The sequence below is a fragment of the Ochotona curzoniae genome, unplaced genomic scaffold (assembly GCF_017591425.1).
Source record: "Ochotona curzoniae isolate NIBS_2020 unplaced genomic scaffold, NIBS_Ocur_1.0 contig_2321, whole genome shotgun sequence".
NCBI lineage: Eukaryota > Metazoa > Chordata > Mammalia > Lagomorpha > Ochotonidae > Ochotona > Ochotona curzoniae.
The window spans coordinates 8,312,305-8,337,455 of record NW_024465421.1 but is presented as its reverse complement, the minus strand read 5'-3'; the positions used below and the strand labels follow the sequence as shown (position 1 = coordinate 8,337,455).

The 25,151-nt window shown below is 59.3% G+C and overlaps 1 protein-coding gene across 1 annotated transcript; it reads left to right on the top strand.

Moving 5' to 3' along the window:
* Positions 1 to 1,813: 1,813 nt before the first annotated feature.
* On the top strand, positions 1,814 to 24,682 carry SETD1A (SET domain containing 1A, histone lysine methyltransferase). Its single transcript, XM_040972980.1, has 19 exons — positions 1,814 to 1,973; positions 2,762 to 2,926; positions 3,131 to 3,226; positions 4,931 to 5,201; positions 8,555 to 8,676; positions 8,905 to 9,131; positions 9,366 to 10,206; positions 10,338 to 11,093; positions 11,544 to 11,720; positions 11,841 to 11,928; positions 12,671 to 12,828; positions 12,972 to 13,059; positions 14,537 to 14,881; positions 20,578 to 21,639; positions 21,965 to 22,137; positions 22,218 to 22,328; positions 22,426 to 22,545; positions 23,707 to 23,844; positions 23,921 to 24,682. Exons 2-19 carry the CDS (start codon positions 2,777 to 2,779, stop codon positions 24,092 to 24,094), a joined length of 5,097 nt encoding a protein of 1,698 aa, XP_040828914.1. The 5' UTR covers positions 1,814 to 1,973; positions 2,762 to 2,776; the 3' UTR covers positions 24,095 to 24,682.
* Positions 24,683 to 25,151: the final 469 nt, after the last annotated feature.

The following is a 25,151-nucleotide window of genomic DNA, read 5'->3' as shown; positions in this document are numbered from 1 at the left end:
CTGGGCTGTGACCCGGCACCCATATGGGACACTGGTGCCGCACGCGATGGTGGTTCCAGCTTTGTCTGTTAGGCTACAGTGCTGGCCCCAGAGACAACTCTTGGTTTTCATTCCAAAGATGAGGAAGCTGGAGCCCAAAGCCAGGCTACTGGTCAGTGAGAACTGAACCTGGATCACCTCCACATCACATGGGCATCTCTAAGGAACCACCAGGGGCTGGTGCTGGGGCTCAATAGCTAAGCCTCTACCTTCAAGCACTGGGATCCCACACGGGTGCCAGCTCAAGTCTCTGTTGCTCCACTTCCCATCTTGCTGCTTGCGTGTGGCCTGGGAAAGCAGCAGAGGATGGCTCAAAGCCTTGGGACCCTGTACCTGGAAGAAGTTCCTGGCTTCAGATCAGTTCAGCTCTGGCCATTGTGGCCATCTGGGTCAATGAACCAGCAGATGGAAGATCTGTCTCCTCTCTGTAAATCTGTGTTTCCAAAAAAATTAAAAAACACTTCATAAGGAGGGAAGTCAATAACCTGCCCAAGGTCATTTGCAAAGGACAGGTGCAGCCACATTGGATGCAAAGGGTCCTGGGTCACAGGTGAGGCCTGGCCTCACAGGGAACCGCAGCCACAAATGCATGGAAAACGGACGTCCACGGCTCACCTCCCGCCCCGTGGGACTCAGTTTCAGGGACCCATTCAAGGGGTTCAGGTACCACCAGGCCTGAGAACCAGGAACCCATGGACTGCCCACGGCAAAACACACTACCTCCGATTCCCTATCTGTCAAACGGGCATCACCCCAAGCACCCTTTCTCTGGGGCTGGTCCTCCTGCCTGGGCGCCCCTACTCCAGGGTGGTCCTCCAGGAAGCGGGCCGCACTCCAGGGCACCCCTTCTCCGGGGCTGGTCCTCCACCCCGGGGCACCCCTTCTCTAGGCTAATCCTCCAGGAAGCGGCCTGCACCCCGAGCACCCCTTCTCCAGGTCTGGTGCTTTACCCCGAGCCCCCCTTCTCCAGGCTGGTCTTCCAGGAAGCGCCCCGCACTCCAGGCACCCCTTCTCCGGGGCTGGTCCTAATCCCCAGGGCACCCCTTCTCCGGGCTGGTCCTCCAGGAAGCGGCCTGCATCCCGAGCACCCCTTCTCCAGGCTGGTCTTCCAGGAAGCGCCCCGCACTCCAGGCACCCCTTCTCCGGGGCTGGTCCTAATCCCCAGGGCACCCCTTCTCCGGGCTGGTCCTCCAGGAAGCGGCCTGCACCCCGGGCGCCCCGCACGCCTGGCCCCGCCCCGGCCCCGCCCCCGCGCTCTGCCCCGCCCCCCGCCAGGCTCCGCAGATTCGCCAAGCTGCTTTGTAAGAAATACGCGGGCGGCTGCGGGCTCGGCGGACCCGGGCAGGATCGCTGGGCCGCAGCCGTTCCTTCCTCCCCGGGTCCGAAGGGGGCTGTCCTCGGAGTGGTGCTAGTAAGAACGATCCCGAAAAAAGTGGCCGACCGGGCCCCACAGGGTTTGACTGTCCGGGCGTTAATTTCCCTCGTTCCCCCCTAACCACCAAGGCGGATGAAGGGAAGCGACGGCTGAGTCCAGGAGCGGTGGCGAATCTGCAGCTTCTCAGACCTTTGGCCGCGCCTGGAAGGGCCCCCGGGCCGGGGAGCCGAAGAGCGCGCCTCCCGTCCTCCGATTCGCCCCTCCCGCCTGACGAATCTGCGTCCGCTCAACGCGCCGCTCCAACTTCCCCAGCCCTGGCTGGCAGCCCCGCCGCCCCGCCCCCTACCCCTCCGAGGCCAGTCGCAGCGTTGGTCGCCGCCGATTCGTCAAGCACCACAGGCCGGAGCAGCTGGGTCGTGGTGGCGAAGCTTACTCTCCGGGGGATGCGGCCGCTCTCCAGCCTCCCTGGGCCGCAACTCCCGAGCCTCCCAGGGCGCCGGCTGAGGCAAGGCCCGGACCCTGGGCCCCCGAGGGTGTCCCCGCAGCGCCCGTGGCGAATGTGCGGGCGCCGACGCGGCGCTCGCTGGGCCTCGCGCAGGTGGCGGTGGTGTTTGGTGCGCGCGCCGGGGAGGAGGTGGTGGTGGTGGGGGGCGCCGCCGCCGCCGCCGCCACCGCTGCGGGGCCGGGTCTCGCGCTGCGGCCGCCGCCTCGCGCCGCGGAGCTGCCGCGCGGGCTGGGGGGAGGGGAGCCGCTCGCCGCGCGCGGGTGAGTGGGGCCGCGGCGCGCGTGCGCGGAGACCGGGATTTTGGGGCTGGGTGGTGGTGGTGGTGGTGGTGTGGGGGGGCGCGCAGTGCAGAACGCGCCGGGGCGGGAGGAGAGGGCAGCGGCGCGCGTCCCCCCGCCGCCCGGATCGGGGCTCGGGCTCGGTCTCGCGGTGTTTCCAACGCCCCGCAGAGGTGCCACCTCTCGGGGCCCGGCGATCGGGGCGCGGGGCCGGGAGCGGTCCCTGGAGGAGCGGGAGCCGGGCTTGGCCCGGGCCGCTGGCCGGTGAGGGGGCGGGGGGCGGGGTCTGCGCCGGGCCGAGTAGGGGTGCGCGCTGGGGGAGAGCAGGAAGGTAAGGAAGAGGGGCGCGAGGTGGGCCTGGCGGCGGGGGGGGGTGGCTGAGGAGAGAGTTGGGAGATGGAGAGGTCTTGGGGCCCAAACCTGGGCGAGCCCCGGGTCTCTGATCAAGTGTGGAAGAGCTGGAGGGATGAGAGAACGTGGCGTCGGGGGTGGTCAGCCGGCCAGCGACAACCGGGGAGTGTGGCCTAAGCCCGTGCTCTGGCGTCTCCTTCCTTCCCTGCACAGTGTCAATGAGCAGAGATGGATCAAGAAGGTGGGGGAGATGGGCAGAAAGCCCCGAGCTTCCAGTGGCGGAACTACAAGCTCATCGTGGATCCCGCCTTGGACCCTGCCTTACGCAGGCCTTCGCAAAAGGTCTACCGCTACGACGGAGTCCACTTCAGTGTCAACGTGAGTGTCCTGGGGGCAGGGGAGGGCCAGGCCCCTCCTCCCGCAGCCTTGCACCTGCTGTGGTCACCGCTGGGCCTCCTCTTGGAGCAGGCCTTTGAACCCCCGCTCTGGGGTTGAGGTGGGGGGGTCTCCAGTGGGGGTCCTTGGGGCTCAGCCACCTGCTGTGGTCCTGAAGCGGGTGCTGCACCCTGCCTTCCTCCCCAGGACTCTAAGTACATCCCGGTGGAAGACCTGCAAGACCCCCGCTGCCATGTCAGATCCAAAAGCAGAGATTTTTCCCTCCCTGTGCCCAAGTTCAAGGTAGGTGTCAGCATCTCCGGGCATGCTGGGAGCCCCGGGAGGGTGTGGAGGGGCTGGGCACCCATGTGTTTGCGGAGCCTGAACACAGGGCTTTGCTAGTGAATGGCTGTCAGCCCCTTTGACAGGTCACAGGGATGCTCCATGCAGGAGGTAGGAGTGAAGTGGCCCTGGTGCAGTGCTGATGGCAGGGTAGCTCCTGGACCTGGCGTTCCTGGACAGTGCTCAGCACGATGACAGGGTGGCGCACACCCTCAGCGCGTCGGGGAGGGACATGGCCACTGCCGTTCAGCCCCACACCTCTGCACTGATCTGCTGTCCCAGATCTCAGGGTGCTGGGCGCTCCGTGCACTGAGCCTCCGGATGACAAGAAACTCGGATTTCCTCGTTTCTCAGTAGTCTTTGGGGTCCTACCCCTTCTTGTTCTCAGCCTGGGCAATTCTGTTTCTACCTCAGCCTTGGACAGTTACCTGAATGTCCATGACTTCCAAGTATCTGTTTCCAGCCAGCTCAGTCACTTGAACTTGGGCCTCGCAGGCCTTGGTGGGGGCGCTCCCGGTCCTGACGGACTGTGCAGGAGCGCTGCTTCTCCTCTCAACCCGGGGTCGCTTTGCCTTTCCTCCACTGTGGGCCCCTTGGCTCACCCTGTCTCCAAGCCCGGAGGACTCCTTCCTCCTCATTCTTCCTGCTGCGGTTTCCTTCTGGCAGAGCAGCAGGTCCTCTCACTCTTATTCTCTCTCCTGCCTGCTGCTTCCTGCTGTCATCTCTGCCTGGTTCTGATTCGCATTGCCAGGTCCATGGGTTTGGGCATTGGCATGTGTGGTTAGTAGTCTGGCCTGGCAGGAATACTACATGCACTCGGTGTGGTTTGCAGTGGATAGCAAATGCCAGGTTGTTTTCTTTCTCCATGTCCTGAAAGTCCTGGGCGTTTGAGCAAAGCCCTGTGTGCATCCTGAAAGCCTTTGAAGAGCACCGCTCTCTTGCTGCTCCATCCAGGCTTTCCTTCGCTTGGCTCCCACCTCTGCTGACGCTGCGGCCTGTTGTGTGTGTGTGTCTCTCGACGTTTCCTTTTCTGAGCCAGCATCTTTTTCCCCATTTTTGTAGTTCTGATGTCCAGTTTGTGAAGTCACTTAGCAAAAGCTGAACTTATAACGTATTTCTCTGGAATCTAGTTTGGTACATATTTATTTGTTTTGAAAGCTGGAGCTGGGTCAGGGGTCCGGGGAGAGAGAGAGAGGTCTTCCATCTGCTGGTTCAATCTGCAGATGGCTCAGTGCCCAGCCCTGACCTAGGCCAAAGGCAGGAGCTTCATTTAGTCCCCTGTGTGGGTAGCAGGGACCCACTTGGGCCATTCTCTGCTGCTTTCCCAGCAGTGAGTTGGAGTGGAAGGGGAGCAGCCAGGACAGGAGCTGGTGCCCACACAGGATTCCTGTGTTGCAAGCAACGGCTTCGCTCACTGTCATAATGCCCGCCCTGGAGCACAAGGGTTGGTGTCTTGGTCTGTGTATTTTTGTTCATGGTTCTCACTGTAATTCTGCAAGGAGAGAAGTTCAAGAAAGAGCAAAGTTGCTGCCCATGTCACCTGTCGTGCCCTTTCACACATTCCTCGGCTTCTCTGACCTGTGCATCCTGCTGCTGCCGTTTCCCTGAGGGCAGAGCAGCTGTAGCCAATGTCCAGATCCTAGAGCCCTGCTGTTTTCCCCACAGCTGGATGAATTCTACATCGGACAGATCCCCCTGAAGGAAGTGACTTTCGCAAGGCTGAATGACAACGTGCGGGAAACCTTCCTGAAGGACATGTGTCGCAAGTATGGCGAGGTGGAAGAGGTGGAGATCCTGCTTCACCCCCGCACTCGCAAGCACCTGGGCCTGGCCCGGGTGCTCTTCACCAGCACCCGGGGCGCCAAGGAGACAGTCAAGAACCTGCACCTCACCTCCGTCATGGGCAACATCATCCACGCCCAGCTTGACATCAAAGGTGGGGCTCTGCCTGCTGCTGAGGGTTGTCTCCCTGCAGAGGTTGGATGCGTGTGGATCAGGTTCCAGGTGCTCGGAGAGGACCCCGCCTGCTGCTGGGGGTTGGCCCACAGAGGTTGTGTGCATGTGAGGTCAGGCTTAGGCCGCTGGGACTGAAGCTCTCAGGGCCAGGTGTGTGTCTGAAGACAAGTTGGGAAATAGGTGGTTTGATGCAGATGTGGTTGCTGCTTGGGTGGCACCTCTAGGATGACCAGGTGCTACTCCATGGACTGTGTCCACTGGCCATCCAGGGAGGGCCCACTGGCCTTCGGGACAAGCTGCTGGTCAGCTCCCCGTGTTCTGTATCAAGTGCTTGGGTTTGGTACCCACTTTGGTTCCTGACTTCAGTTTCCTGCTGACGTGGCCCCTGGGAGGCAGCAGCCACACCACGGCTCCTGCTGGTGCGGCCCTGACAGCCATGTGGAAGAGCTGGATGGAGCTCCTGGCTCCCCGCAGCTGCCTGGCCCAGTCTCGTTGCAGACATTCAGAGAGTGAGCCAGCAGTTGGGAGCACTCTGCTGTTTCTTGGTGTAAGTCAGTGAAGCAATGTGTGAATAAGCGTGAAGGACCTTATGAGATAGACTGAGTAAAAGCTGTAGTAAATTGGATCTGATTTGCACATCAAGTTCTCAGAAATCCTGTGTTGTCAGTTACATTTTAGGTATTGAAATTTCAGACAGAGACTTGGGGATCTCTTAAGCAAGTGCCGTGGTTCAGGTGGCTTTGTGGAGAGCAGGGAGGAGCAGGTTGGTGGGCAGCTGGGTTGCAGCGTCGAGGGAAGCATGAGCCAGCTTGCCGGTGGGGACTAGGGCCAGTTCCCAAGTTTGTTTCCTTCTCTTCTAAAAAGCTTTTGTGAGGAGCAGCTATTTCCCATCCATTGGTTCTCTCCCGCCCAGGGCTGGGCCACACAGAAGCCAGGAGCCAGTAGCTACGTCTGTCTTTCCCCCTCGGCTGCTTAAGCCATCGCCACTGTCTTCTACGGTGTGCACTGAGCAGGAAGCTGTAGCTGGGAGCAAGGCATGGGATGTGGGCATTCCAGGTGGCATCTTTTATATATGTGTGTGGTTTTTTTATATGTGTGTGTGTGTGTCCTGAAGGGCAGATCACAGTGAGATCTACGTCTGTGGGTTGCTCTCCAGATGGTCGGAGTAAGTGGAGCTGTCAGGCCAAAGCCAGGAGCTTCCTCTGGGTCTTCTTTGGCTGCGCAGGGACCAAAGCCTTGGCCCATCCTCCAATAATTTCCCAGGCACCTCAGCAGGGAGATGGGTCAGAGTGAAACAGACAGGTCTTGAACTGGGGCCAATATGAGAAACATGCTACAGGCAGTGGCATAGCATGCCATGCTGCAACGCCAGCTCACAAACTGGCGTCTTGACCACTGGTCCCAGTGCCCAACCTTCCTAATTTGCTTTTTGCTTTTTAATTGTTAGAAAAGATTTTTCAGTAGGACTGTTGCAGATATAAAGCTGTCATCTGTAGTGTTGGCATCCTATATGGACACCAGTTCCTGTCCTGGCTGCTCCACTTCCCATCCAGCTGCCTGCTAATGCACCTGGGAAAGCAGCAGAGGAAAGTCCACGTGCTTGGGCCTCTGCATCCACATGGGAGACTGGGAAGAAGCTCCTGGCTCCTGGTTTCCAACCTTCCCAGTTCCAGCTGTTGAGGCCATTTGGAGAGCAAACCAGAGGATACAGACCTCTCTGTGTAATTGATCTTCAAATGATAAGTAAATCTTTTTTTAAAAATAATTTTTAAAATAACGATTTTTATTACTTATTTGAAAAGCAGAAAGGTGGAGAGACACAGAGATTGAGTCGGTTGTTGGTTCACTGGCTGTAAACAACCACAAAGGCTGGGGATGGACCAGGTCAGAGCCAGGAGCTTCTTCCAGGTCTCTCCCATGGGTACCAGGCTCCATACATCTCAGCTGACTTATGCTGCTTGCTTCCCAGGCTATTAGCAAGGAGCTGGATCCAAAGTAGAACAACTTGGACTTGAACCAGCGTCTGTGTGGGATACTTATTGTGGGGAGTGGCTTTACCCACCATGTCACAATGCTGACCCTTCCCCAAATTCGCTTTTAAAGTATAAGTCAGAAATGTGGGTATTTATAGGAGATCTCAAAATTCCTGAATGTTTTACCACCTCCCCAAGGTCATGCAGGGTGGGTGAGGTTTTCTCCACTTCATCCTGGTGCCTTTCTTGGGGGATGCAGAGTGTGTGCAGGGTCACGGTTAGCATCAGAGAGACTGGGCAGGAGTGCCACTTCCTCTCCAACCTTCTTTGTGGCTTGGTACAGGTCGATTCGTTTTGTTTTGTTTTGTTTTTCTTTGTCTGATTTAATTATTTGTGAGGTAGAGATACAAGTACAGATCTTTCATTCATTGGTTCACCGCCCAGTGGCAGCCTTGGTCAGGAGTGGGCCAGGCTGAAGTGAGGAGCCAGGAGCTCTATCCGGGTCTTTTTTTTTTTTTTTTAATAAAGATTTATTTCTTTTTATTGGTAAGGCAGTTAAATTTATGGAGAGAAGGAGAGACAGAAAGATCTTCCATCTGCTAGTTCACTTCCCAAATACCTCTAACAGCCATAACTAGGCTAGTCCAAAGCCAGGAGCTTTTGGGTCTCCCATGCTGGTGCAGGGTCCCATGGCTTTGGACCATCCTCTACTGCTTTCCCAGGCTGTAAACAGTGAGCTGGATGGGAAGTGAAGCAGCCGGGACATGAACTGGTCCTCATATGGGATCCTTTTATTTGTTTATTTGAAAAGCAAAATTACAGAGAGAGATTGATTTTCCATACACTGGTTCACTCTTCAGGTGTCTGCAACGGCTAGGGCTGGATCAGGCAGAAACCGGGAGCCTGGAATTCCATCCCAAGTCTTCCACCCACATGGGTAGTAGGGGCCCAAGTACTTTGGCCATCTTCGATTGCTTATCAGGCTCATCAGCAGGGAGCTGGATTGAAAGTGGAGCAGCCAGGACACAGAACGGTGCCCACATAGGATGCCAGCCTCATAGGTGGCAGTTCAGCCCACTAGGCCACAACACTGGTATCCCAGATCAGTTTCTTCATAAAGCAAGGATGCTTTTGTCCTCATTATCATTCAGTGTAGTGAATGTCTTTGTAAACTGGGAAGTGCCACAGGATTGTGTGGTGGAGATGACACAGGGAAACTGGAATCTGAAAACACAGGAGTCCAGAAAATGGTACGCGCTGAAGGCCTGGGAAAGCCCAGCAGCAGGCCCAGAAGGAACTGCTCTCCCCCCTGACCGCTGGCTCCCATTTCCCTCTTCTCTCCTGCCCTCCCTCCCTCCAGGACAGCAGCGAATGAAGTACTATGAACTGATTGTCAATGGCTCCTATACCCCTCAGACTGTGCCCACAGGGGGCAAGGCCCTCAGCGAGAAGTTCCAGGGCTCTGGTGCAGCCCCTGAGACGGTGAGAAGCTTGAGGTGGCTGCAACCCTCGCTGTGTGGGCACGGGGCCCCGGGGCCAGGGGCAGGAGTTGGAGCCAGGAGGATCTGGACTTGACTGAAGTGCAGAAAAGGGGCAGGAAAGCTACTGAGATGCTTCAGAAGCTGGGAGGCTGGGAGCCTTGGTTGGGGGGAGGGCCGATTCTCCAAAGGTGCTCATGTCCTCTCCCTCCCGGCCCCACTCTTCCCCCAGACTGAACCCCGCCGCCGCTCCTCCTCAGACACCGCAGCCTACCCAGCGGGCACTGCTGTGGGCACCCCTGGCAACGGCACTCCCTGCTCCCAGGACACAAGCTTCTCCAGTAGTCGGCAAGACACCCCTTCTTCCTTCGGCCAGTTCACCCCTCAGTCCTCGCAAGGCACCCCGTATACATCTCGGGGCAGCACCCCTTACTCTCAGGATTCTGCCTACTCCAGCAGGTAGGGCGCACCCCTTCTGGGCCCACGTCAGGTGCAGGGAGCTGTCCCCCTGCGCCCCGGGAGAGTTGGTGGAAGCTGTTCGTCCCAGTTTCCCTGTGGATTCAGTCAACAAACTGCTGTCCTCAGGGAGCATCCTGGCCAGAAACCCAGCCCTCAGTCCTGCTTCCAGGGCTGCGGGCCAGTCGCGTGGGGCCGGCCACCGTGGGCCTGGCTAACTGCCTGTCTTCTCCCCAGCGCAACGTCCGCCTCCTTCAAGCCGCGGCGGGCCGAGAACAGCTACCAAGACTCCTTTTCCCGCCGCCACTTCTCTGCCTCTTCAGTCCCCACCACCGCTTCCCCAGCCATCTCGGCCACCACTGCAGCCACCGCCACCCCGTCCTCGTCCTCCTCGTTGTCTTCGTCCTCCTCTTCGTCCTCCGTTCCTTCCGCCTCTCAGTTCCGTGGCTCTGACTCCAGCTACCCAGCATATTATGAAAGCTGGAATCGCTACCAGCGCCATGCTTCCTACCCACCCCGCCGGGGGACTCGGGAGGAGCCTGTGGGGGCCCCCTTCACTGAGAACACAGCCGAGCGCTTTCCCCCTTCCTATACCTCCTACTTGCCCCCCGAGCCCGGCCGGCCCGCTGACCAGGACTACCGTCCTCCCACCTCCGAGGCGCCCCCACCAGAGCCTCCAGAACCAGGCGGAGGCGCTGGGGGGCCCAGCCCCGAAAGAGAAGAAGCTCAGAGCTCCCCACGTCCGGCCTCCCCTGCACGCTCTGGCTCCCCGGCCCCGGAGACCACTAACGAGAGCGTGCCCTTCGCGCAGCATAGCAGCCTGGACTCCCGCATCGAGATGCTGCTGAAGGAGCAGCGCTCCAAGTTCTCCTTCCTGGCCTCAGACACGGAGGAGGAGGAGGAGAGCAGCAGCACAGGTCCCGGGGCCAGAGAGCCGGGGAGCGAGGTGCCTTCCGGGGCGGGTCACGGGCCCTGCACGCCCCCTCCAGCCCCAGCGAATTTTGAGGATGTGGCACCGACAGGGAGTGGGGACCCAGGGGCCCCCCGGGAGTCTCCCAAGGCCAACGGACAGAACCAGGTAAGTGTTCCGTGGAGTCAGCTGGAAGAGGGAGCTGGGAGGCAGGGCAGGCCCTGGGCAGAGGGACAGGAAGTCGGCAGCCCGTGGGGACAGGAGGACACTCTGTGTGACCCCCCTCTGCCCTCCCACAGGCCTCTCCATGCTCTTCAGGAGAGGACATGGACATCTCGGATGACGACAGGGGTGGCTCGCCTCCTCCAGCCCCAACGCCGCCCCAGCAGCCTCCACCCCCACCGCCACCCCCACCCCCGCCCCCTCCCTACCTAGCCTCCCTTCCCCTTGGCTACCCTCACCAGCCTGCCTACCTCCTCCCTCCCCGCCCCGACGGGCCCCCGCCCCCACCCCCCCACATCTATGACTTTGTCAATTCTCTGGAGCTCATGGATCGACTCGGGGCTCAGTGGGGAGGGATGCCAATGTCCTTCCAGATGCAGACCCAGATGTTAACTCGGCTCCACCAGCTGCGGCAGGGCAAGGGGTTGACGGCTGCCTCAGCCGGGCCCCCAGGGGGCGCCTTTGGGGAGGCCTTCCTCCCCTTCCCACCCCACCAAGAGGCAGCCTATGGCTTGCCCTATGCGTTGTATGCACAAGGCCAGGAAGGCCGCGGGGCCTACTCCCGGGAGCCCTACCACCTGCCTTTGCCGGTGACAGCCGAGCCGCTGCTCTCCTCGGGCTCAGGAGAAGAGGCGCGGCCTCCTCCCCGGGAGGAGACAGAGCTGGCTGACAGCAAGGCCCTGCAGTCAGCGGGCACTGTGGGGCGCGTGCTGGCCACCCTGGTGCAAGAGATGAAGAGCATCATGCAACGAGACCTCAACCGCAAGATGGTGGAGAATGTGGCCTTTGGAGCCTTCGACCAGTGGTGGGAGAGCAAGGAAGAGAAGGCTAAGGTGAGAGCTGCTGCACGGGTGCCAGGCCCTGGGGCTGAGGGAGACCTCAGGCTCCAGTCTGCCCAGTGCAGACCAGGAGAGGGCACAGCCTGGCTCCCAGAGGGCGAGGCTTTAGGCACTCAGGAATATGCCAGTAAGGTAGGGTGTTTGTGGGGACACCCAGTCCTGAGGTTGGAAGAGCTTTGTCCTGGCTCCACTGCCTGCTTATGATAGGCAAAGTCCTTAAGTCTCACTGGCCTTCAATCTCCACCATCTGTGAAGTGGGTATGAGGCCTGCTGGTTGCCGCCAGTAGTAGGTTACACTAGCAAACTTTGGAAGACATGTTAAAGGAGTGTTGCAGACCCACGTCAACCAGCAGGGCAAGTGGATGCATTTGTGTGTGGAGGGGTGTTTTCAGGTAGTTCTTGGGCAGCAATGGGCCTGAGGCTCAGTCCCTGTGCTGCCTGCAGCCTTTCCAGAACGCAGCCAAGCAGCAAGCCAAGGAGGAAGATAAAGAGAAGACAAAGCTCAAAGAGCCCGGCCTGCTGTCCCTGGTAGACTGGGCCAAGAGCGGGGGCACCACAGGCATCGAGGCCTTCGCTTTTGGATCAGGGCTGCGTGGGGCTCTGCGGCTGCCTTCATTCAAGGTACCGGCATGTGGCCTTACTGAGGGGGTGCAGGGGAGCAGCCCTTCCTCTTTGGGTAGAGCTGTAGGGGACCTGTGTGTGCTCAGGTTCCCAATGGGCTCCGTCTCTGTCCCGTCCCAGGTGAAGCGGAAAGAGCCATCAGAAATTTCTGAGGCCAGTGAGGAAAAGCGACCCCGGCCCTCCACTCCAGCTGAGGAAGATGAGGATGGTGAGTGGGAGAGGAGGACAAAGGTGGTGGGGCTGTTGGATTCTGCTAGGGAGGCATGAGACGGCTATTGAGAGCAAGAAGCAGAGGGGAGCCCCCAGCACTGGGCAGAGCCAGGGGCTTGCCTCAGAGTGGGGTGTGCTGATCTTGGAGTGGACTGTGTTGCTTTCCCTGGAGTAGGGTATCCTTGAAGTAGGATGTGGTTTGCCCCGGAGTGGGGTGTGCCGCTCGCCCTGGAGAGCCAACTAGGGTGTTCTGTCTTTGATTTTCTACCTGCCATGTAGAGGGCAACCTCAGTGCCTAGAGTTAGAGGGCCAAGGTGAAATGTACCATCCCACTGCAGGGCTGCCTGGTGTTCCTGTCCCCCGCCTCTCCTGTCCCCTGCCTCTCCTGTCCCCCGCCTCTCCTGTCCACCCACCTCTCCTGTCCCCCTGCCTCTCCTGGCTTGCTAGGCCTCTGACTTTGCTTGTCAGTGTGTGAGGCTGCCTAGTTAGATCTGCTTCCCTGGAGACCCCCTGGCATTAGCAGCCTTAGCACTCCTTCAGGCCGGGCCTGGCAAGTCGGCTTCTTCCCCTGGTTTAGAAAAGGGCAGATGGGTGGGACGTGTCAGTGACTAGGTGTTCTGGTTTCTCGGTGGAGCGAGGCCAGGAAGGTCAACGGGCTGTGGGTGTAACTGCTTGCAGTGGGCAGGGGAACGGGGACCTTGCTGACAGCAGAGGTCCTTAATGCCGCTCACCTGGCCCAGACCCTGAGCGGGAGAAGGAAGCTGGAGAGCCGGGCCGTCCGGGGACCAAGCCTCCAAAGCGAGAGGAAGAGCGAGGCAAGACCCAGGGCAAGCATCGCAAGTCCTTCGCCCTGGACAGTGAAGGGGAGGAGGCGTCCCAGGAGTCCTCGTCAGAGAAGGTGAGGGTCCAGGCTCTGCCAGAAGTCCATCTGTCGAGTACTGGTGCCCACACCCACTTCTCTCTGCACTGGAGCCTACGCAGCTGTGCCAGCCCAAGGACCAGTCATCCCAACCTGAGTCCTTGTTTGTCCTTTTCCTCAAGGATGAGGAAGACGAGGAAGAAGATGAAGAAGATGAAGAGCGAGAGGAACCTATGGACAGCACTAAGAAGCAGGCAGAGGCGTCCGATGGTGAGCTTAGTTGGCTACATCTGGCTAGGGGAAGAAGGCATGGGCCACGTGGCCAGCCCTTCCCTGAACCCACTCAGCCATTCTGCTAGATTCTGGGTCGCATTTGCCCTCTGCAGGAGCAGCTGTTTGAGCCTCAGCCTAGGAGCCCTGTCCTCTTGGGAACGAGCATCCTAGTACTCAAACACTCTTCTCTCCCCTGAGGATTGCCCGGTGGGGCCCGGGCCTCTCTCCAAGCCCTAGACAGGGGCGTGTCCTCTCAGTGCCCAGATGACCCAGCCTGTGCCTTTCCCTCTGCTTCTCCTCAGAGCTGACCTCTCTCCCTCCAGCTGCCGTTCCTAGCCTGTTGTGTCCCTTGGTTGGACACCTTCGTGTTGCCCCATGTTCTTTTGAGGCCTGGGGTACATCTGCCCTGAGTCTGTCCCGTGTGCCAGGCCACAGAGCAGTGACTGAGGCAGTGTGATGCCTGCTTTTGCAGAGCCAGGAGGAGAGGAGGGGCCTTGGTCCTGCCTCTTCCGATAGATCTGTACTCTGAAAAAGATAAACTAGGGGCCTAAGGGTAGAGTCCACCACTGGGCTCAGGGGACAGGCTGGCTGCTGGCTGATTGGCCAGACATGCTTATGTGGGGCTGCTGTGACAAAGCCCGGGTGGCGGGAGTGCTGAGCTGAGGGCCTGCTCAGCAGTCATGTGCAAGCTAACTCTGCAGGTGCACCTGCTTCCAGGGCCCAGAGCTTGGCCTGCCTCTGTTCCCACTCTGTTCCAGTTCCATCTTCAGTTGGCCACAGTCTTGAACTCTGACCCTGGTGCTTCTTTGCTAATATCTTTTTTGAGTTCAGTGTTCTCCACAAGATGGCCTGACGCCCCCATGTTATGGTCTCTCTTGTCCAGCTCTTGCTTCTCTTCTCTGAGGGGCTCTTGCTTCTCCTCCTGCAGTCCCCTGCAGTGCCACCAGCACTCGCCTCCCTGTGGATTTACCCTGTTGTCTTTCTGGTGGTGCAACACCTAGATTGCTCCAAGCCCTGCCCATGTGGCCGTACTCCCAGAGGCTGAGTGCGGGCCATGTCTTCCAGGCTCTTCTGGCTCAAGTCCTCTAGCAGGCACTCAGCCCTCCGTGTCCCCAGGACCCACTTTGGGAAAGCGTCAGTCCTCAGAGCAGATGTTTTGCAAGGCTGGTGGCCTCCAGCTCTGTCTTCTGATGTCTCTGCTTCCCCTGGGAAGGCCAAGGGCACGTACTCCCCCTCACTGGCCTTGCTTATAGAATCCTTTGGGGGCCACGGTGCCAGAGTTGGTCCTCACAGCATGGCCCAGGGCTTGCCTGCACCTCGTCCCTGTGGCTGGCCCGCTGTGAGCACGTGTCTTAGCGACACCCTGACCTCCCGTGCAGCCCGGCCTCTGTGCTGGGGGGCCTGTGCATGGACCCACAGCTTGACCCAGCAGAAGGTCAGCCCCCTCGCCTGACCGCCCCTTCTGGCTTTCCAGGCGAGGACGAGGAAAGCGATTCGTCCTCCAAACATTCTCTGTATGCCGACTCAGATGGTGAAAGTGGCAGCACGTCGGATTCGGATAGCAGCACTTCCTCCAGCTCCTCTTCCACCTCGTCGTCATCCTCATCCTCCTCGTCATCGTCATCTGAGTCCTCGGATGAAGAGGAAGAGGAGGAAGAGGAGAAGCCACCAACCCTTCCTTCTGCCTCACCGCCTCCCCGAGACATCCCAGCGCTCCCAGCAGCATTCGTGGATGAGCCCAGGCTGGAGGGCATCGCTGCCTCCCCCGTCACACCTGGCCCCGAGCGGGAAAAGTCCCCAGCTCCAGGCCGGCCGGCAGGTAGGTGCTGCAGGGGTGAGGCTCAGAGTGGGCTGCTGAACCACAACACAGGACTCTTCCAAGTAGGAGAAAAACTCCCAATTCATAAATTTCTCCTGCTCCTTGTTTTGCTTAAGCACTTTTTTAAAAAATGTGTTTGTTTATTTGAAAGACAGACTTAGAAGCTGAGAGAGGGTCTGTGTGTGGGTCACTCCTCAAATGGCTGCGACAGTCAGAGCTGGACCAGTCTGATGCTGGGAAGCCAGGAGCTTCTTCCAGGCCTCCCAAATGGGTGCAGGGGCCCAAGCACTTGAGCTATCCTTTACTGATTTCCTGGGCACATTAGCAGGGAGCTGGGCCAGAGGTGAGGTAGTAAGTCTCAAACCTGTGCCCATATGGGATGCCAGCATTGCCTGCTACACTGCATTGCCAACTCCAAAGCCCGTTCTTTAACAGGTGCTGTGTATATACAGGAGATTAAAGGGCAAATATCTCAAAAACAAATATTGACATGGTAATTCAGAGCACTTCTGGCATTGCCTTCTTTTGTGGATCTGCATATTTAGTTATTAAAGCCTATGCATATAATTTATTCTGAGTGACATGTTCAGACATCAGTTTTTTGTTTTGAACATTGATTTATACTTGTTTGGAAGGCAGCGCCACAGAGGGAGAAGGAGAGACTGAGATCCATCTACTGCTCTATTCCCCCAAATGGCCACAATGGCTGGCCTAGGCCAGGTTAAACTTGGGAGCTGGGAGCTCAGTCTGGATGGCCCGTGCAGTACAGGGAACCCAAGTGGTGATTATTTGGTAAGCGTTAGCAGGGAGCTGGATCAGGAGCAGAGCTCAAGCTTTCCCGTGTGGCATCCTGGCTACAATGCCAGCTGCCATTCACGGGCTCTGCAGGGTCACCAAGTACTTGCTGCAGCCAGACAGTAGCTGCAAGGGATACGGCTGTGCACCCAGCAGGCCTGCCTCTTGCCCTCAGGAAGTTGACGGTGTGTAGGGAGATGGCTTGGCGGAATGGCGAGTACAGAGGCCAGTGTGAGGTTACAGACAAATAACCCAGGAAGGAGAGCACAGGGCCCTGGGAAGCCAAGCCTGCAAGTTAGATGTCGTTAGGCGGAGTCTTGGCAAAGTCAGCACGGCAGCAGTGAGCCGGTGACCAGTGCTGTGGGGAGTGCCGAGGCCCTCCGGCAGAGAAGCACCAGGGTAGAAGATGCAAGAGAAGGTTAACCTGAGCCTGGGAACTAAGAGCTGGAGCTGGCCCAGCTGCAGGAGTGGTGGGCAAGGGCTGGCCTGGAGACATGGGAGGAGTTTGATCTTTATCTTGTGGGCAGTAGGAAACTGAGAAGCGGTGAGATCAGATTTATGTTCTAACAAGGTGCACTGTGGGGAAAGTTTGGAGTGGGGCTGGCATGGGTACAGGGGGGCAGTAGAGTGCCTGTTGTAGCACGTGGGCAAGCTGTGGTGGCGGCTGGTGCTGGGGTGGCCCAGCCCTGGGAGTTGGCCAGGTGGTTTCAGGATGGATGCTTTGGAGGTGACCCAGCCTCTTTGGGATGTTGGACAATCTTGTGGCCTAGGATAACCACTGCCTGCCAGAGGACCTGCTGGCACTGACATACCCAGAGCAGGACAGAGCCTCGGGGGCCTCCTTTGAAGGCTTGACCTCTCTCCCCATCACTTTGAGTCATAGAGGGCCTTGCTCAGACCTACTGGGCTTTCCCTCAGGAAGGGGAGGGGCATGGCCGGAAGTGTATCTCAGGTGCTTCTTGGAGTGACGATCGGGTGGTATTAGATTTGAGAGAACAAAGGTGAGGTTGGCACAGCAGGGTGTTGGTCCTGAGGTCCAGAGGGGTGGGGATGTGGCTGGAGAAGGAGCATTTAGCTTGGTGAGATTACTCCTTGAGGGAGGAAATGCAGGAGGCAGAACCAGGTTGAGCTGAGTTGGGGTTGGCCGTGTGGCACCTCTGGGACCTCCAGGCAGAAGTGTAGGCCACAGGGTGGGTGATGGCAATTGAAGGTGAGTGAGAGTGTGGGTGTGAGCCTCCTGTGTCCCCAGGGCACACATGGAAGTCCTGTGAGAGATGGATAAGCCAAGCCAGGGCAGCAGGCACAGGAGGCTGTGGAGGAGCTGAGGAGGAGCCAGCTTCTGCCCCACGGGACTCAGGTGTACAGGGAGGGCTGGCATTTGACACAGTGGGTTGAGAGACCTCTTGATGCCTCTTGGGAAACCTGTGTTCGTATCCTGGACCCCACCTGGACCCCAGCTTCCTGCTAATGCGCACCTAGGGAGACAGCAGATAGCGGCTCAGGTGCTCGAGTCTCTGCCACCAATGTGGGAGACCAGAAGTGAATTCTGGCTCCCAGTCATTCCCTTGCAGGTATCTGGAAAGTAAACCAGTGCATGGGAAAGACATCTCTGTGCCCTTTGCATATAATGAAAATAAATGAAACTAGTGTTTATGTGAGGGTGTGCCCCACCTCAGGCTGGGCGGGGGGTGTCCATTGATTTGACAGTTTAGGTCATGATCGGTGACCTTACCAATTTCAGTTGAGTGGTGCAGACTGCAGCCAGAATGGCTGATAATGGCTGAGCAGTGCGAAGGGTAGGGTGTACAGCCGGTGGGCTTCCTGAGCTGAGACAGAAGAGAGTTCAGGGTCCTCAGCTAGCACGTTGGTTCCCTGGTGTGCAGGCACCAGGCACAGCACGTTGACAGCTCATTGCCTCATCCAGCCCCAGTGACGATCCTGCATGTCTCATTTCACAAATGAGGAATTTGAGATGCAGGGACAAGTTCAGGGTTCCCCAGCTGAGACTGGAGAGGCAGCTTGAGGCCAGGGGTCAGCTTCTCACAGGGGCTGAGACCTGGGCAGTTTCCTGACCTGTAGGGGAGTGGGCATGGAGATGGGCTGAGCAGAGGGGAGCTGGTGCCAGGGTCGCATGCCCCGGGGGTGGGGAGCTATGAGCTTGCCTGCCTGCGGCCGGAGTGTGCAGGGAGCCTGGGTGGAAGGTGGCAGGAGTTGCTGAAACTGGGCTTGGCATGGAAGGCAGAAGGCTGTGGTCAGGTGCCTAGGTAGAGGAGGTGCAGGGTCTGTACATGGAGCAGGGAAGTTCTGTGAGAGAGGGCGGGGGCAGGGCTGGTGCTGAGACATTTATTCAGGAGGAGGGTGGCAGGCTAGCTGGCGTGGGGGACGACCGCTCCCAGCCTTGCACACAAGGTCAGCGAAATCGTCTGGTCTGGCCCTGCCAAGGCAACTACACTCAGGACTCACTTGAGTAAATGTACAGTGAGCTTATTGTATTTTTTTTTAAGATTTTTTAAAAATTTTATTTTATTTGGAAGGCAGATTTATAGAGGAGAGAGAGATATCTTTCATCCTCTGATTACCTCCACACAAATGGCTGCAAGAGCTGGAGCTGAGCTGATCCAAAGTAGGGAGCCAGGAACTTCCTCCGAGTCTCCCGTGTGGGTTCAGGGGCCCGAGGACCTGGGTCATCCTCTGCCCTCTTGCCAGGCTCTAAGAAGAGAGCTGGATAAGAAGTGGAGCAGCAGGGTTGTGAAATGGTGCCCGTGTGGGATGCCTATGCTAGCAGGCTCAGAATGACTGTTATGCTACTGCACCAGCCCCCAGCAGGCTGATTGTTCAAGTGGGTCACCTCATATGGTCTGCAAAGGGTGTTGTAAATATACCCCGGACAGGCAGATCCTAAGGGTGCAGTGGAATAACTGGAGAGATACGTTTGGGCTTGTGGTCCAAGGGTCAGGGTCAAGGCTGAGTCCTTTGTGGAAAGGACTTGGGCTGGTCAGGCAGGTGTGTGTCTACTGAGGGGTGACTGACGACGAACATGAGTGGAGGTGTGATGACCTGGGGGGACAGATGCAGCAGGGTGGGAGAGGACAGGAGCAAGGCAGGGGCTGGGTTTTGGGAAATTGACAGAGCAAGTCAGGGAAAGCCAGGTTAGTGAGAGCAAGGCTGGCGGTGGGCTGGAAAGCCAGCGGCTGGAGCCCATGGAAGGCAGCCACAGCCACCAGGCGAGAGGGAGGCTCCTGGGAAGCGGGGGGCCCTCGTGCATGATTTGGGGAGTTTCTGTAGCAGTGACTGGTCACAACAGTTTCAGTAGTAAAAGAGGCTTGTTGGCAGCATACGTGTGGAACCCACAGACAGGAGGAGAAAAACAGCCCCAGGGTCCCTCTCTGCCTTCCAGTCTTATTCACCTCGTCCTTCCCAGTGTGCGGGCTTCCACCAGAGGCTGCTGATGGCCTCTGGCTCCTGTCCTGCTCAGGGAAGTCTCTTTGGTTGGTTGGTGACCAGAGGTGAGTCCTGTCAGTACAGGATAGCCTTGCCTGGGTGGAGGGCCCCAGGGCGCAGTTGATTAAGGAAGAGGGAGTTGTGCTGTTGGGGCAAGCACCCTGGCACCATCTGCTACGCTAGAGCACCAGTGAGGAGCATGGGGCATCTGAGAGGCTGAGCAGCGAGGGGACCTGGTTTCCCAAACATAGGCCAGGATGGATAACTGCCCACCATGGGGAGAGGATTATGGGCTGGGAGGGAGCTGCAGAGCTCATGAGCTTCTGAGTCTGGGGTACTCCTGGCTGAGGGCTCAGGGCACCCCGAGTCCACGACATAGCAGGCTGAGGTTCCTGCTCTGAGGGCTGGGACAGAAAGCGGTATGGAAGCTGAGCTCACTGCCCTCTGGGGCCAGGCCTGCAGCCGCCTACCCAGTTCTGTGAGGCCTTGGAGACCACTGACTTAGGGTAGAACATCGTGGCTTGTCACTGCCATGGGTGTGGCCAGGTGCAGCTTGTTCATCCATGCCTCGGCTTCCTGGTGTGGGAGGGTAGAGGTAGTGGAGAATTAGATGAGCTAAGATATGAAAGACCCTGATTGGTGCAGGGCACAGAACACTGCCTTGCACCATGCTGCAGTCATAGGGTTCCAGGTGGCCAGCAGGCATGACATCTTGGAGCCGTGGCACTGCTCTGGGACTGAGGGCGCATGCGGGCTGCCCCCGGGGTGGGGAGAAAGATGGCCTGCCCCGCTCAGAGACAAGAAAGGAATCTCAGAAAGATAAGATGTCTTGGTGCAAGGTCATTTTGAAAGCCTTGCATAGTTTGCTCATGGTAAGTGTTTTCCTCCAACTTTCTAAAATTTTTCCATGGCCTGCTCCTTGGCCTTTGTGTCCCTGCCTCTTTGGGGGGACTTCTGCTACTCTCCCCACACCAGGGCACACCCCCAGTTGTGCTTAGCAGGCTCAGGGGGTCGCTTTCACTTTGCTGAACCAAGACTGTTGTTCATGGCTGAGATAGTGGGTTTTTCAGTGCAGATCCGGTTAATTGGGTCTTTAGAGGGTACAGTTGGTAACATTGGCCTGTGTGTGTGGTTCTGTCCCTGTCACTCCAGGCTTGGTGAGACCACTAAACCCCAAGTGCTGTGTGGAGCCTTCCCCTTCCCACTCCTCCCCACCGGGGCTGGGTGCTGGTGTGAGCTGTGGGAAGGATGCTGGCTGCACTCATTGGTTTAGCAGGTGCAGAGGGCCATCCTGGGTTGAGCACGTCGGGACCACATGTCTGCATTTCTCCCCAAGGTTCGGGAGGTGGGCGGGCGGGCATGTGAGTGCTGCCTGGGAGCCAGCGGTGGGACCCGACAGCAGCCCATGGCCCCTGCCCTTTGCGACCTGCCTCTCTTCCCTTCCTTGCACCTCCTCCTAGGTTCCACTGAGGAGCCACCTCCCAGCGTGCCCCAGCCGTCCCTGCAGCCCCCAGCTGGGCTCCCTGCCTCCACTCTGCGCCCTGAGGAGCGCCCCTCTTCTCCTATCCCACTCCTGCCCCCACCCAAGAAGCGTCGGAAAACCGTCTCCTTTTCTGCTGTGGAAGAAGTGCCAGCCCCAGAGCCTCCACCAGCCGCCCTACTGCAGGCTAAGGCTCCCAGCCCAGTCATTCGCAAAGTCCCGCGGCCCATAGAGCGGACCATTCGTAACCTGCCACTGGACCACGCATCCCTGGTCAAGAGCTGGCCCGAGGATGTGTCCCGAGGGGGTCGGAACCGGGCTGGGGGCCGAGGCCGCTCGGCTGAGGAAGAGGAAGCTGAACCGGGCACAGAAGTGGACCTGGCAGTCCTTGCTGACCTGGCCTTGACTCCAGCCCGGCGTGGGCTAGCCACCCTGCCTACTGGTGACGACTCAGAGGCTACAGAGACCTCGGATGAGGCCGAGCGCCCCAGCCACCTGCTCAGCCACATCCTGCTGGAGCACAACTACGCCCTGGCCGTCAAGCCCGCGCCCTCCACGCCAGCCCCGCGACCCCCGGAGCCCGTTCCCGCCCCTGCAGCCCTCTTCAGCTCCCCAGTAGACGAGGTCCTGGAGGCCCCTGAGGTGGTGGTGGCTGAAGCGGAGGAGCCCAAGCAGCAGCAGCAGGTACAGCAGCCACCAGAGGAAACCGGGGAGGAGGAGGAGGAGGAAGAGGAGTCCGAGTCGTCAGAGAGCAGCAGCAGCAGCAGCAGCAGCAGTGATGGCGAGGGCGCCCTCCGGCGTCGCAGCCTCCGCTCCCACACACGGCGCCGGCGGCCACCCCTCCTGCCACCGCCACCGCCACCGCCGCCACCTTCCTTCGAGCCCCGCAGTGAGTTTGAGCAGATGACCATCTTGTATGACATCTGGAATACGGGCCTGGACTTGGAGGACATGAGGTACCTGCGGCTCACGTATGAGCAACTGCTGCAGCAGACGAGCGGGGCCGACTGGCTCAATGACACCCACTGGGTCCAGCACACCAATATCCTGCAACAAACTGGCCTCCCCAGCCTCCCCAGCCTCCCCTCACACCCGCACCTGTCTCCTTCCCCGCCTGTCCAGCTCACTGGGCCGCAGTCTGTCCAGGAGTTCCTCCTACAACCCCTGAGCCTTGTGCCTCCTTGAGTTCGCCAGGCAGAAGGCGCAGCTCTGAGGTTTCCTCAGTCCCTGGCCCCCTCCTCCTGGGAGCAGGCTTGCCAGCTCAGGCCAGCCACCTGGCCGTGGGTGGGAGTGGGGTGGGTGGCAAAATATAGTAGGCATCAGGGCTAGGCCAGCCAAGACTTGTGCTGTTCCTTAACACTCCGCACTCACCAACCTCAACACTCCGAAACGCAAGCGGCGGCCCCTAGATGGGCCCCGGGAACACCAGACAGGCTCGGCCCGCAGCGAGGGCTACTACCCCATCAGCAAGAAGGAGAAGGACAAGTACCTGGACGTGTGTCCTGTGTCCGCCCGGCAGCTGGAAGGAGCAGACACTCAGGTGGGCTCTGTTGCATCACTGCTCACAGGTACCGCCCTCCCAGCCCCTCCTGTCACTCATCTCTCTCCTGCCTCTCACAGGGGACTAACCGAGTGCTTTCTGAGCGCCGCTCGGAGCAGCGGAGGCTACTGAGTGCCATCGGTACCTCTGCAGTCATGGACAGCGACCTGCTGAAGCTAAACCAGCTCAAGGTGAGGGGCATGAATGAGCGGGGCACCCTCGCCCAGGGGGCGGGCAGGAGCTGGATCCTGGGGCTTGCAGCAGCGCCATCTCCCTTCTGCCCCTCAGTTCCGGAAGAAGAAGCTCCGATTTGGCCGGAGCCGGATCCATGAATGGGGGCTGTTTGCCATGGAGCCCATTGCAGCCGACGAGATGGTCATCGAGTACGTGGGCCAGAACATCCGCCAGGTGAGGAGGCTGCATGCCCGGCCTGGCCCAGCCGGCCCCGTGCAAGCAGCAGCTCTAAGGGTCCATGAGCTCCATCCGCCTCTCAGGACAGCCGAGCCTCCTCTTCGTTCTCCACCTCTCGCCAGCCGTTAGTGACAGGTGTCAGCAAGCAGCCTGGTAGCAAACTGGGCAGACCCTGGGAAGGGGGAAGGCAGGCCCGAGTGACAGCAGGGCAGGATGTAGGAATGTGGAAAAGTGGCAGAGGTGGTAGGAGCCGGTGACCCTGAAGGCAAGAGCTGCAAGATGGAGACGAAATCCCCGGCCCAGGTAAGGGGAGGGGCAGCGCATGTGAAAGCCCGGAGGTAGGGCACGGAGTGCCCAGTGACATGATCTGGGGCTGTGAGAGGCCTACAGTGTGGCCCAGAGTCGGGGTCTTGGTGGGGCAAGAGTAAGGGGGCTGGCTGTGGAGACCAAGGCTAGGCAGGAGATGAGGCCCTCTCCCCTGAACCATCAGGGGTGCGCGAGATGAGCTGTGATCTGGACGCAGCACTTGCTGTGCCTAGGACATCTGGGGGACACTGCCAAGCAGCTCCACTGAGGCGGCTTCTGGCCAGAGATGGTGTTTGGGAGGAGTCCCCACTGCTCGGCTGGCAGCTGGAGGCCAGAAGGGAGCAAGATCACCGAGGACAGAGCAGAGGGCTCAGGGGCACCATCTCGGGGAGCTGGGAGCTGCTCCTTCTCCCTGGCATGTGCCATAGCACAGCCGACCTGCTTTTTGCATTGGCCAGTGCTGGCCAGTGGGTGCCCCGCTATGGAGAAAGGGTCCTAGGAGAACAGATGAGGAGGGTGTGGTCTGTGAAGAGGCTAGTGGCATTTCCAGAACTGCCCCAGCCCCCCGCAGCGGGGGGCCACTGTGACCAGGCAGGTGCTCTTGGAGGAGCCAGTGGGTGAGCAGGGGCAGGGGGGAGTGTACAGTGCAGGCCCCCTGGGATGGCCTAAGGGTGACTTGGTTGAGATGGCAGCCAGGGGGTGAGGAAGAGGAGGGTTCCTGGAAGCAAAGGCAAGTCAACACCTGGAGTCTGGCTGTGGGAGTGGGAGGTGGCACCTGAGTAGCTGACCATCAGAGGGGCATGCAGGAAAGTCGAGGGGCAGGCCCATCACCCCCACATTCCATCCTCCCAGATGGTGGCTGACATGCGGGAGAAGCGCTATGTGCAGGAGGGCATCGGCAGCAGCTATCTGTTCCGCGTGGACCACGACACCATCATTGATGCCACCAAGTGTGGCAACCTGGCGCGGTTCATCAACCACTGCTGCACGGTGCGTGGGGGGCAGGGCCTTAGGGTGGGTGGGCTCTGGCTCGGGCGGGCTCTGGCTCACCTGGCCCTCCCTGTAGCCCAATTGCTACGCCAAGGTGATCACCATCGAGGCGCAGAAGAAGATCGTCATCTACTCCAAGCAGCCCATCGGCGTGGACGAGGAGATCACCTACGACTACAAGTTCCCACTCGAGGACACCAAGATCCCGTGTCTGTGCGGCACCGACAGCTGCCGGGGCTCCCTCAACTGAGGTGGGCCCGGCCTGCCGCCCACGCCCCTATTTATTCCCCTTGGGGCTCTGAGCGCCCCGCACCCCCAGCCTTAGTGGGTCCAGTGGGGCCCGCACGCCCCCGTCTCCGAGTGAGGGGTTGAGGCAGCTCAGCCTCCCCCCACCATCACCCTGACCTCGCCCTCATTTTTTTTCTTTGCGGAGAAGAAGCTGTAAATGTTTTGTAGCTGCCAGCAGCTGTTTCCTGTGGAAACCTGGGGTGCCGGCCTGTACAGACCCTGTTCTTGGGGGGCTGCCCAGCCCTCATGCTTTGTGTTAATGGGGACTTCCCCTCGTGCCCTGCGTGCACCCCTCCCCGGTTTAGGGGTCTCTAGGGGCAGTGGCCATGTTCTCCCCCTGGGGGGGCCCTGCGCTCCCAGTCCCAGGGACTCTGTGCCTGGAACCCTGCCTCATTCTCTGCTCCCGCCTGACCCTGCAGGTCACCTTTGCCCCCTGCTGCTTGGCCAGGGGGTCCTAGGTGAGTCTTGTGTCAGGCTGGACTGTATATATGTTAATAGCGCAAACCCAACGCCACATTTTTATAATTGTGATTAAACTTTATTGTAAAAACGCGCTTGCTCAGTGTCTTGGGGAAAGAAAAGGGTGGGATGGGGCCGAGGACACAGGGTGGGGTGAGATGGAGAGGGAAGGCCGGTGGACACTTGGAGTAGGCAGGGCACTTGCAGTTGAGGCCAGAGGTCAGACCTGCAGATCCAGCTCTGGACCACCTGACAGGCTGGCTGCCACACGGCGCCAGGAATCCCCCAGCAAGGCCAGCCAGACAGGGCCAAGGTCAGGCTCCCTCCCTTCCCAGAACTACAGCTGCTGCTGGGCCTCTGGCCTCCTGGGGAAGGCAGCGGGAGGGGACGGCTGAGGTCATGCACTGGGAATGAGGCCACCCTGCCGATGTCATCCTGAGGCCCCCAAGCCCCTCCGTGGCTTCTGGCTCTTCCCAGCCTCTGTCCGCTCCGCTCCCTGCTAGGTCCACAAATCAGGCCGAGTGGCCGCCAGGGGGCGCCCTGCAGCAAGTATGCAGGGT